Consider the following 13,522-nt stretch of genomic DNA (forward strand, 5'->3'; position numbering starts at 1 on the left):
TGGGCCTGGACTCACCATATATTCTTTTTTTTTTTTTTTAAATATATTTTATTGATTTTTTTTAACAGAGAAGAAGGAAGAGGGATAGAGAGTTAGAAACATTGATGAGAGAGAAACATCGATCAGCTGCCTCCTGCACACCCCCCACTGGGGATGTGCCTGTAACCAAGGTACATGCCCTTGACTGGAATCGAACCCGGGACCCTTGAGTCTGCAGGCCAACGCTCTATCCACTGAGCCAAACCGGCCAGGGCTCACCATATATTCTTAAAAATTTTTTTAAAAAAATTATTTTAGAGAGAGGGAGAGGGACAGAGATATAGACACATCGATAAAAGAGGAACATCAATAAAAGAGAAATATCGATAAGGGAGAGACATTGATCAGCTGCGTCCCACATGCATGTCCCCTACTGGGAACTGAGCCTGCAACCCAGGCATGTGCCCTGACCAGGAATCAAATCATGACCTCCTGGTTCATGGCCGATGCTCAAACACTGAGCCACACAGGCTGGGTTCACCACATATTCTTCATTGTAAAAAATTCTTAGTAAAATTGGAGTAAATGAATAATTACAAAATATTTTATGCCAAAAACAACGTCATGTTTAATGGTGAGATACTGGAAACATTCCCATTAAAGTTGAGGACTATAATTTTAGAGGTACATTAGGAGCAATTGGATAAGAGAAAGAAATAAGAGGTATAAATAAAAATGAAAAGGCTACACTGTCATTTTTGTGAACAAATTCAAGATCATCTGAACTATTTTTTAAAAAAATATATTTTATTGATTTTTTACAGAGAGGAAGGGAGAGGGATAGAGAGTTAGAAACATCAATGAGAGAGAAACATCAATCAGCTGCCTCCTGCACACTCCCTACTGGGTATGTGCCTGCAATCAAGGTACATGCCCTTGACCGGAATCGAACCTGGACCCTTGAGCCCTCAGGCCGACGCTCTATCCATGGAGCCAAACTGGCTAGGGCTAAACAATTAAATCTAATTAGAGAGTTTAGTATGGTTACTGAACAGAGATCAATATATGCAAAAATTCAACAATCCTATTGTTTGTAATCACAATAAAAGATATAATTTAAACCTTGGCCGGGTGGTTCAGTTTGTTGGGGTATCGTCCTGTACACCAAAAGGTTACAGGTTCTATCCCCAGGGCAGGTGTGTATAGGACGCAGCCGATCAATGTTTCTCTTTCACATCAAAATTTCTCTCTCTCTCTTTCTCCCTCTCTCTCTCCCTTCCTCTCTCTCTGAGATTAATAAAAACATATCCTCAGGTGAGGATTAAAAAAAAAAAAAAAAAGAAAATGCCATTTCCAATTACAACAAAAACCATTACACAAGAACACAAAGAACTGAATAAACAGAAAGCTTTGCCATCTTTATGAGTAGAAAGTCTCAAAATCACAGAATGGAAATTCTTCTTAAATATTTAATAAATTCAATGCGGTTCCATAAAACATTTTATAAAATGTTTTGTTTTCAAATAATTTGACAAGCTGATCCTAAGATTAGTATGGAAGGATTAAGGGCAAGACTTCCAATGCAGTATAAGCGCTATGAGAACAAAGATGTTTGTCTATTTTGTTTAATCCCATATCCCAGTCTGGAACAGTGCCTGGCACCTAGTAGGTGCTCAAAAAATATTTGTGAACACAAATGAATGACAACTTAGAAGAATAAGGATAAGAAGGGAAGGAGGATCCTAGCTGGTTTGGCTCAGTGGATAGACCCCTCAGTGGAAGGGTCCCAGGTATGATTCTGGTCAAGGGCACATGCCGGGATTGCGGGCTCGATCCCCAGTAGGGAGCATGCAGGAGGCAGCCAATCAGTGATTCTCTCTCATCATTGATGTTTCTATCTCTCTCTCCCTCTCCCTTCTTCTCTGAAATCAATAAAAAAAATTTTTTTTTTCTATTTTATTTTTTAAGTTTGCATATTTTATTATTTAATTTAATAAATCTTTATTGTTCAGATTATTACAATTGTTCCTCCTTTCCCCCCATAGCTCCCCTCCACCCGGTTCCCACCCCACCCTCTGCCCTTACCCACCCCCCACTGTCCTCATCCATAGGTGTACAATTTTTGTCCAGTCTCTTCCCGCTAAAAATATATTTTTAAAAAAAGAAGAGATGGAGGAGTGTTTTACCCTATTAAATATTAAGTTCTACAATAATTTTAGTCTATAAGACAGGCTCAGGGGTAAGTAAATAACCAATAAAACTGAATATAAAATTTACAAATACCTAGAGATAACATCTATGCCTCAGTTGTATTTCAGCTCCAGGTCCAGAAAAGCAGCAAAACCAAGTCAGTGACCCCATGGTTGACCTCAGGACCAGCTACATTGAATGACCCCCTGCCCTGGTGCTGGCCAATCAATCAGTAGAGACCACAACCCTGAAAGGACACACCTGGAAAGCTGCTGAATATCCCATTGAGATCTTCTCCTGGAACCTCCCCTAAAATCTCCACCCTTAAAACCCTAGGGTGGAGGACCAAGTGCCCTCTCTCGGGAGCATGTCTGTGCCTTTCCCTCTCCTTCTCCCTCTCCCTCCCTGCCCCAGGCCTCTTACCACTAGCTTCCTCACTCCCAAGCTCCAAGGGCCCTTCCTTTACCTCTATAACTTGTTTCCTAAGCCCATTTCTTCTAGGAATTACTTTTTCTACTTCTATGATTTACCAAATAAATGTTCTCTTACAAAAAAAAATTTAGAAACAGATCCACATAAATATGAAAACTTGTTATATACTAGAGGAGGCATTATCAATCAGTGAGGAAAGAATAGACTAGCTAAATAACCACACTTAAAGAATTGGCTATTTATATGAAAAATATTACATCCTTATCAATATTAATGAGGGTTTGCATTCTGCTACGAGCATTATGAAAGTGTCCTAAACAGAAATGGGTTTCCTTTCTCTCATAAGAAGAATTATAAAAATAAACAAAGAAAAAGAATTAAATTAGAAATAAACAAAAATGTCCAGAGTTAGATTGGTGCAGCAGCCCCACAATGTCACTAACGCTCCAGATTCTTTGTCCCATCACAATCCTTAGCTTGAAGCTTCTCTCTTCAAGCTTGTCACTGTATGGTGGCAAAGGGCAATTCAGCTCTAACCTACGTCCATCTTTCAGAAAAGAAGTGACACAGATAGTGTCAGAGCCAAACCAGGTCTGTCTGACTCCAAAATCTACTGAAACACTCTTACATTTCTGATGGAAGAGCTCCTACTCATCTCTCATTAGTCATTAATTCAGCATCTTGTGATGAACCTCTCTTATGCTGACCATGCTGTTTTCTAATTATGTGCCATTCTCCCAGTTCTCCCATAAAACATCTAATTGAGCCCCACCCACCCCCGAGCTAGGCTCCTTCTATGTTCCACAATGCCCAAGGCACAGAGCAGGCATCAGGAGAGTTATGTAGAATTGGGGGTAAGAAGTGTCAGACCAGATTATATTGTCCATAGAAATGTGTTTCCTAACGACTGGAAAACAGTGCAGGCATCATTTTATTTGTGGAACTCAGATCAAATTATCAAGAGGCAAAGACCCAAGTAGCAGGAAGTCTAGCAGATAATTGACTAATCAGAATTGTCTTCTCATTCTGTTTGATTTCAAGGTTTAAAAAAACAAAACAGCTGTGCTTTGCAAATCAGTTCCCAATCTAAACATATAAATTACTTTCTTGCCTGGAAACACCAATGTCCCTGGCTTAGATGATGCTGAAAACTCTGCCTATATTGGAGAGAAACAGAGCTGAAGGCTAGTGAATGAATCTAGGTGTAGGGAGTAGAAGACAGTGTAGGAGACACAAGTGGAGAGACATCAAGAAGAGACCGAAAGGGACTTGGAAGAACAAGAGGTCTTCCTAGAGCAGGTGTCCAGATGGCTGGCCTGCTTGGGAAGCTCCGCCTATGGGTTTCTGGGTGGGTTCTTTGAATACTAATAGCTATCGTTTATTGAGCCATTGCTAGATGCCAGATGTTGTGGTCAGCGCTTTTAGTGCATTATCTCATTTTCTTACTTTGTGCTTTTTAAAATATTTATTGTTGAGAATAGTGTAGTTGTGATATATGTTTTTATTGATTTTAGAGAGAGGAAGGGAAAGGGAGTGACAGTCAACATGAGAGAAAAACATCGATTGGCATGCCCCCACCAGGAACAGAGCCTACAAAACGGGCATGTGCCCCGACCAGGAATTGAACCAGCAACCTCCTGGCACATGGGATGACACTCAACCAACTGAGCCCCACTGACCAGGGCTCTTATTTTCATTCTTAGAACAATCTTGCAAGTTCATAATTAGTACCCCCATTCACAGAGGAAACTAAAGGTCAGGAGGTTGCAGCTAAGAAATGCAAAAGCTAGGCTGCAAATTTGACTCAAAGCTTTTGCTCCGAGTCCTTACCCATCTTCACAAAGCACTTTGAGGCAACTCTTATTTCCTCTACTTCAAAAACGAGGTGACTGAGGTCCAGGGATGACCCAACCTGCCCAATGACACAGGTAGTTAAGTGTCAGAGCTAAACCAGGTCTGTCTGACCCCCATATCTACTCTACCACCCAGGAAGAGCAAGTTCAAAAGTCAGGGTAAGGAACATGCCGGAAATCCCTTACGTGTCAGTCCTGCCCCTTTCCTAGGACATTGCCCCTTTGCTTCCCCTCCACCCCAGCTTCACCACTTAGAATCTTCTTTTCACTGCCTCCTCCTGGGCTGACTGAACAGGGACAGGGTAGTTCTTGGGAGTCTCTAAGATAGCCCTTCCCCCAAAGAAAGGAAGAGACAGGGTACCGCCAGCCTGGTGGTCCCCGTCCCCACACATTTGAGCCAGGCCTGTGCATAAGACTGGTAAGTGCTTGGATCAGGAAGCAGCCAAAATAGGTTCAAATTCAGCCTGGTGACTTTGGCCAATAACAGTAGCTCCTTTTTTTTAAAAGTATCTATCCTGGCCCTGGCAGGGTAGCTCAGTTGGTTAGAGTGTCCTCCCAATACACCAAGGTTGCCAGTTCTGTCCAAGTCAGAGCACATACAAGAATGAACCAATGAATGCATAACTAAGTGGAGCAACAAATCCATGTTTCTCTCCAACTCAAATCCTATATAATAATCCTATATAACAAAGAGGTAAAATGCAAATTGACCCTCACGCCATTGCACAAGATGGCCGCCCCCATGTGGTCAAAGATGGCTGGCAGGGGAGGGCAGCTAGGGGGGACCAGGCCTGCAGTGGAGGGCAGTTGGGGGCGACCACCTGCAGGAGAGGGCAATTGGGGGCAACCGGGCCTGCAGGGGAGGGAAGTTAGGGGCAACTGGGCCGGCAGGAGAGGGCAGTTGGGGATGACTGGGCCTACAGGGGAGAACAGTTAGGGGCGACTGGGCCTACAGGGGAGGGCAGTTGGGGGAGGGGGGACCAGGCCTGCAGGGTAGGGCAGTTAGGGGTGACTGGGCTGGCAGGGGAGGGAAGTTGGGGGTGATCAGGCTGGCAGGCAGGCGAGCAGTTGGGAGCCAGGAGTCCTGGATTATGAGAGGGATGTCCAACTGCAGGTTTAGGCCTGATCCTGTGGGGGTCCCAGATTGGAGAGGATACAGGCTGGGCTGAGGGAAACCTCCACCAGTGCACGATTTCATGCATCAGGCCTCTTGTCAATAATAATAATTAAAACAAAACAAAAAAAAAACAGTGTCTATCCTGGGACAGACATTCTACTAGGGTTTCCTCCATGTTTTTAAAGTTTAACACTGCCCCCTCCCAACCCTTACCCCATGACTGAGGAGCCTGAGGCCCCCCAAAGAGAAGCAACCAGCTTACGGACAGCAAGTAGTCAGGAGCCTGGGGCTTGAACCCACCTAGGCCTGATTCTGCTGTTGCCTAGGAGCGGAGGAGGGAGGAGTTGTCGGAGGGAGGAGGGGAAAGAGAGAGGGCGAACTCCCAGCAGCGCGCGCTGACGACAGCAGGTGATTTTTTTTTCTGCAGCGCTCTTTCTCAAAGCATCTTTCCTAGATTTTTTTTTTTTTTTTTCCTGCTGAGCGGCTGAAAAGGGTGGGGCCGCTTCCCTGCAGCAGAGACGGCGAAGGCAGCAGCTGCAGCAGCATCTTTGGGAGCAGCGGCAGAGTCAGCAAAGCCCAGTCTCGCTGGAGGTGATCGCCCCCGAGCCCTGCTAGGTGGCCGGCGGCGACGGTACGCCGGCGGGAAGGAGAATAAAAGACTCATTCGCGGACGCAGCGGCCACAGTGCCCGGTCCTTCCTCTGCGCCATGGCTTAAGGCCGTGGCCACCTCGCCTCGCGTCGCCTGGCTCGGCCGGGGTTTGCGCGCCGCCGCAGCCTCAGGGAGGGGCGCGTCCAGACGTTTTCGCCGGGGACTCGGGACTCCGCGTCTCTCACCTCCGGTGCCTGCAGCAGGCAGCGTTCCCGAGGCCTTTGCAGGCGGCTCCCGCAGGCCTTTGCAGCCGGTAATCCAGGGACTTTATCTCAGTGATAGCGTTGCCGCCCGACCTTCCCGGGTGCGTTCTGAGGGAGGAGGGCGAGGCACGCAGTCCACCCAGGAAAAAACGGTGGGGATCAGGTTGGCTGGTCGAGGGCCAAAGGACTGGAGAAAGATTAGGGACTCGCCTTAGTACCACAAAAAGAAGGGAGGACCAGCTCTGCAGCTAACATCATGGCGTGGCCGTGCATCACGCGGGCTTGCTGCATCGCCCGCTTCTGGAACCAGCTGGACAAGGCGGACATCGCCGTGCCGCTGGTTTTCACCAAGTACTCGGAGGCCACCGACCACCCGGGAGCCCCTCCACAGCCGCCGCCGCAGCAGCAGCAGCCGGTGCAGCCGGCACACGCGCCCCCCTCGGCGCCGGCGGTCGCCATAGAGACTCAGCCGGCCCAGGGCGAGCTGGATGCAGTTGCCCGGGCAACAGGACCGGCGCCGGGGCCCAGTGGCGAGCGCGAGCCGGCGGCCCCCTCAGGCCGGAGCAGAGTGGGCCCCGGCCCGAGCTCGGGCTCCGGCTCCACCTCCGGCGCGGGCCCCGCGGACTCGGTGATGCGGCAGGACTATCGCGCCTGGAAGGTGCAGCGGCCCGAGCCGAGCTGCCGGCCGCGCAGCGAGTACCAGCCCTCCGACGTGCCCTTCGAGCGCGAGACGCAGTACCAGAAGGACTTCCGCGCCTGGCCGCTGCCGCGCCGCGGGGACCACCCGTGGATCCCCAAGCCCGTGCAGATCCCCGCGTCCTCCCAGGCGTCAGCACCTGTTCTCGGGACGCCCAAGCGCCGGCCTCCGAGCCAGGAGCGCTGGCCGGTGCAGGTCGCCGCTGAGGCCCCGGAGCGGGCGGTGGCCCTTGGCGGAGCGGGTGTCGTCGGGGCGGGAGAGGCGATGCGCTCGGACGAGCGCTACACACGCAAGAAGGCCGGGCCGGCCTGGATGCTGCGTCGCGCCGAGGGGCTGGGGCCTGAGCAGACGCCGCTGCCCGCCGCCGCCCAGGCTCAGGTCGCGGGCCCCGAGGGTGGCAAGGGGCGTGCGGCAGCTGACGCCCTCAATAGGCAGATCCGCGAGGAGGTGGCGAGTGCAGTGGGCAGCTCCTACAGGTGAGATTCCGGACATGGCTCATGCGACGGGGCTGGTCACCCTAACCCTCTACCCAGGACTCATTCTCCACATCGCAGGCCTCACATTCAGCCTCCCCTCCCAACCAGACCACACTCTCCCCAGACCCTCCCCAGGCACCCTCCCTTGGCTGATTTCTTCCGGCTCTTTCTTATGGGCTCTTCCCCAACCTGCCCAGGTTTTTCACTTGACCGTTTCAGCCACCTTTCCCCCATCCTGCTCTCCTCAGACCCCTCCCTGCCCAACAAAGACCCTGTGCAATTTTTTCACAGGCTGTGCTTCCATTCCGCCCCACCCAGCTTACCCACTGCATTAGTCTAGATGCTGCCCCTTGCTGGCTCAGTCGCCACCCACCAGCCTTCATGCCTTCCCCCAGGACCCCATTCTTCCAGAAGAAGAATTCTATCCCGGTAACCAGTAATCCTCTTCCCTAGCCCAATTCGCTTGGCCTTTGATTCTTCCTTCCCCTCTCTCAGTCCCTGGGAGCTACCCAAGCACCACACCCTTTTCTGGATTCCTTGAACAATCCTTAGAGCTCACCCTCCGCCTTCTACTATTGGGCTTTGAAGTCAGACTCCTTAGGTGTCTTACTGGCTGTGATACATTGGGCAAGTTTCTTAAGCTTTCTGGGCCTCAGCCTCCTATCGGATGTGACTGAGAGGTTGAGAAGTACTCGCTCACTTATTAATTTAATATTCAACTTATTTTTTAACACCTACCCTATGCCAGGCACTATGCTAGACATTGTGAGGCTTAAATGAGATGATTCAGGGGGAAAACTGTACCTGGCACATAGTAAGTGATTAGTACATTTTGGTCCTATTCCAGCCTTCTACATGATGTTTCATTATTCTGATTTTCACTTTGTAGATATGTCTTTCCAACCTTCTCTCCTTTCTTCTGTCTCTTTATGTTCTTCAGATGTTTCCCATTCTCTTACCACCAAGAACGCCCTTTTTAACACAGTTGAATGCCCTGTAAATGAATGCTTTCAAGCAAGGGCATAACCTCTCTCTCTAGAATTCTCCCTCTGCTGTAGTATCAGCCCTTCTAGCCTGCTTTGTCATCCTTTCTGCATCCAATATGTATTTTTGAATGCTTAGCTTTTAGTCCTGCTCTTATTTTTCAACCTGAATCAACCAGCTAGCTGATCACAGTTGACTCTAAACATGTAACATCAGGCAAGGAGGTCTCTGGGGAAGCAGATGTGCATGATGGATAATTGAATGAAAGGTATTCAAAATGTGGCTTATGGGGTCCTTCATCAATGCCATAGCCAGTTGCCTCCTGCTGGCCAGAGGGTGTGGCCAGGAGGACTGCAGAATTAGCGTCTTTTGCCAAGACCCTATGGGCAGCCTCACGTCAGACCAGTCTTTCTCCAGTGAACATAACAACCACTTCTTCACATGCTGAGGAAAGAATAGCATAGTTAACATCCTCTCTGTTAAGACAAATTCAACCCCTCTCCAGGTTTTAACTCTGGAAAGCATTTTCCAATGAGAAGGGGCAGCTAATCTGTTGGCCACTACTTCATCTTCCTGCATTCCACCTCCTACTTGACATTATTCTCTGGGTTTATTGTTATCTTGACCACACTGGTCCCCAAGGAGTATACCGCTTCCCTCTAAAGCTCTGGGTCATGCAAGGACACATATCCTTTTCCTTGATTCATAGTCACCAGAAGGTAAAATTTTCTTAATATCTTTATGCTGCTACCAAGAGAGCATCAAAAAGAAAAGAAAGGGGCATAAAAAACAAAGCCAAGATGTAGCTTGTGATTCTGCCATGGCTTTCTTATTTCTAGGGTCCTACTTCACTCCCTGAGAGCCCTAACGTTGGCCCAAGATCACAGATTCCTGGTCTGGCCTCTTTATCTTCCTACTCCCATTCTATGACCCTGTGGCAGGTGGAACCTTCACACCCACCAGGCGGGAACTACCTCTCCTCACTTCCATAGAATCAGTGCCAATCAAGAGAGATTCCAGATTCTTAAATCTCCTTGGGTGATCCCACTCAGTTTGTGTTTCCAAGTTGGCTGGGCTTGCTTTGTCCATGGATGACTGGCCAGTCAGGGAATGACCCACCCTTCAGATACAACTCACTCTAAATATTTTGGCTTGTACCTATGTGCTGTATAGCCTCTTCCCCAAAAAAAACACCTTAACTGTACTATAAGCATGTCATGATTTACAGTTAGAATTATACACATACTGCAAGTGATTGGATTGAATAGCAGAAGGCTATACTCTCGTAGCTGGTGAGAATGCTTATTTTTGATGGCTATCAAAAAAAATCTGAGCACCTCAAAATTTTTTTTTCTGATTTGGATCTTCTGTAATATTTAATTATGCATATGATTCTGGGCAGCATTTCCATTTTGCTGGATAATCAGAATGGTTTTGAAACAGAATAAGTGTTGATAAGAGACATCAGTTTCTCTAAGGAACAACTTAACTGCATGACAAATTTGATGTGAAATTTAATATTATTTTTTGTTCCAGAAGAAAAATAAACCAATAATAGGGAAATGCACTTTGGGTGAAAGCAGATATGAAAAATAAGATAATCAATTAAATATACTATAAAGAAAAAAATGCCTGGAAATTGTAGGCTTATCTGGAACATTGATTTTCCTTCCCAATTGTCTCACATTCTTTTCTTTGGTATGATTCCGATATCTGCTGAATTTAAATATGTCCTGTGTCTGCTGTAAAGGAGGCTTACCTTGCCTTAGAAGCCCAGTTGGGCTCCATTTCAATGGTAATTTGATTTACAAACCCTTTTCTTCTGCCACTCTACATAAATCATGGTGGTTTACACCATGGTGACTAGCTTATCTCATGGGCTTTACAAAGGACATCTGTCACATGACATCAATGGGAGCAGTTTGCTTAAATAAAGAACACATAATCCATCAGCTTAATATATTGGTATATAATACAAAATATACATTCAGCATCTAGAGTCATATACATATTAATTAGTTTTACCCTACAAATTACATTCAGTAGATAATATCAAATGTCCTTTGATGCTGTGGTTTTGAGAAACCTTCCCTATTTAACAGTTCATCTAATTCATAACCTACCCACAGTAGCCTGATATTTTTTTGCATTCAAATGGTATCTAAGGTATCTTTAGAATTATTCACAATCATGAAGTAGATTGATTTTTAATACATTCATTTTATATAGATGATATAAAATTGAGAAGCATTCATTTGTTATCATTTTTAATGTTAAAGATGTAAAATTGAGAAGCATGTATTTTATCATTTTTAATGTTAAGGATGGATTTCATTGGTCAGCCGCTTGTGATTTTAGACCTAGCATTCTAAATTAGAAAATAGATGAGTCAGAAGGAGGTGATTAAAATTCCCCTCTTAGCAGCCCATTGCCCTGCCTAGCCTTCAATTAATAGGGATAGATGGGGTAGCAGGTGCTCCCCATAGAAATGCTAATGAAAACTTTTCCTGGAAGAAATCAGCTGAGGCACCAGGAGGTAGATTTAATAAACCAGAGGCAAAATACTTGAAAAATGAGAGTAGTCACAAGGAAATCAGAAAGAAAGAAAGCCTTTAATATCTGCCCTACAGTCTTCCATGAAGGTTAGAGAAAGGCCCGCCTGACTAGGTTTATGCTGTGCAGAATTCCCTATGCCTATAGTGCAACTGCCCATTTTCCGAATTTCTTCCTGGGTATACTTCAAGGCCACTCTTCAATGATGCCTTCCAGATTCTGTCATTCAGAACCAAATTTTTTTATTCCCTTTTTTATATTCTGTACACTTCTCATTGTCTGCTCAATTGTAAAATACTTTTGCCTGTTTCTGCCTCCCCCACCAGCTCATGAACAACTGAAGCGAAGAAGTATATTTTGTTCATCTCTATATCTCTCATAGCATAACATTGTGCTAGGTGCCATATAGGTTTGCTGAATCCAGTGGCATTTGGTGAAAATTCTATTCAACTACATATTGATTAATTTCATTCAGTTTCACTTAGTTGAGTTTATTTCAGAAAATGACCACCAAGCCCCTGCTATGTATCAGACAGGATGCTGGGGATACCAAATGAATGTCATAACCCTTATGGAAGGAAATTGTGTTTCCTTAATCAAAATAAAGTCCAGTTCCTACTAGGCTACCACTAGGAGTAATGTTCAAATGAGGAAGGGCAGCAAACCTTACAGACCTGATTCTAGATCAGCCGTGGGCAAACTACGGCCCGCGGGCCGGATCCGGCTGTTCTATCCGGTTCTCTTGCTCTCCCCTCCGCTCCTTTACTTTGAATTTATATTAGTTCACACAAACACTCCATCCATGCTTTTGTTCCGGCCCTCCGGTCCAGTTTAAGAACCCATTGTGGCCCCCGAGTCAAAAAGTTTGCCCACCGCTGTTCTAGATGCACTGTCATCCAGGGCAGTGGTCCTCCACCTGGGCTGCACGTTGGAATCACTGCAGAACTTTTAAAACGCTGACGCACAGGTATCCTTCCCAGAAATTCTGATTCAGTCGTTATGGGGTGTGGCTCGGGCATCTGAATTTCAAAAAAACTGTCCCAGGTGAGTCTCCTGGGCAATTCAGGTTATGACCTTCTTCCCTACAGCAAAGGTTCGGAAACATTAGTACACAAGAGAATCATTTGGAGAGCTTTCTAAATGCAGACTCCAGGGCTTCATCTTCAGACATGTCGATTCAGCCATTTGAAATGGAGCCTAAGAATCTACATTTTAAAAAGTGCTCCAGGTAATTTTGATGCAGGTGAGCTTCAGACTTGGAAAAACACTTCTTGGAAAGATTTGCTAACTTTATGGCATTGAGTTTTCCCACATTCAAACGTGGTATTCTTGCCATTTACTTAAGCCTTTTATGTCCTTCACTTACATTTTGTAAGTTTCTCAAAAAATTCATACACAGACACAATAGGGTTTAAATTTTATGTTACTATATTTAAGTCTTTAATAATCTAACTGGATTTTAACTTTATATATGGAATGAAGTGATGAAGCTAATTTTTTCTTTTCCCATACCCTAACACCCTTTTAAAAAGTTCAAATTTCACCCACTGGTACCTCCACTAATATCTTCTCTTTCACAATAAGGGTCACATATGTTTGCATATATTTCCAAGATCTCTGTTCTATTCCATTAGCCTGAACTAATGCCAAATGATCATCTGTTTTTGTCTATGCTATTTAAATTATTTTTTCCACTGCAATGAGTATATATTTTTTTACATTTTTCAATTTGTTATTGCTCATGTGTATTAATTTTTGTATGTTAATCTTGTATTCAGCAATTTTACCACACTCTTTAATTAGTTTTGTCTGTAGATTCTCTTCGGTTGTCTGTAGATTCTCTTTGGTTGTCTGTGAAGATAATGTATGTTTTTAGCAAATACCAATTCATTGTCTTCCTTTCTAATATTTATATTTGTGGGGTGTGTGTGTGTGTGTGTTTTGCTGCACTGGTGAGGACATTGGTGTAATTTTGATAGTAGGTGATAAAAAGCATTTTTGTCTTGGGGCATGGGAATGCTTCTCAAGTTTTATCATTTATCATTAAGTATGAGGTTAACTCTGAGGTTTTATGAGATAGCTTCATACCAGGTTAAGAAACTACCCTTTATCCTTATTTACTAGGGGTTTCTAAAAATGTGATGGCATTGAATTTTATTAAATGCTTTCTCTGCATCACTGAGATGATCATATGATTTTTCTTTTTAATCTGTTAATAGATTTTTCTGATATTGAGTCATCTTTGCATTTCTAAAATAAACCTTGCTTAGATTTAAAAATCTATTTTATGATGCTGAATTTGGTTTGCTATTTTTTATTTTAAATGTTTGCATAGAGGGAGGGGGGTTGGGAGACTGGGTGAAAAGGTGAAGGGATTGAGAAGCACAG

The 13,522-nt window shown here is 45.2% G+C and overlaps 1 protein-coding gene across 1 annotated transcript in view; it reads left to right on the forward strand.

Annotated features, from left to right (window-relative positions):
• The first annotated feature begins 5,947 nt into the window (after positions 1-5,947).
• The window catches only part of MAP6 (microtubule associated protein 6), an 84,632-nt gene continuing 77,057 nt past the window's right edge, over positions 5,948-13,522 (forward strand). The window contains exon 1 of the mRNA XM_080641115.1: positions 5,948-7,597. Within this exon, the coding sequence (XP_080497241.1) occupies positions 6,681-7,597 (917 nt within the window). The 5' untranslated portion in view covers positions 5,948-6,680. The remainder of the gene's footprint in view (positions 7,598-13,522) is intronic.

The sequence above is a fragment of the Plecotus auritus genome (genome assembly GCF_963455305.1).
Source record: "Plecotus auritus genome assembly, chromosome: 9".
Lineage (NCBI taxonomy): Eukaryota > Metazoa > Chordata > Mammalia > Chiroptera > Vespertilionidae > Plecotus > Plecotus auritus.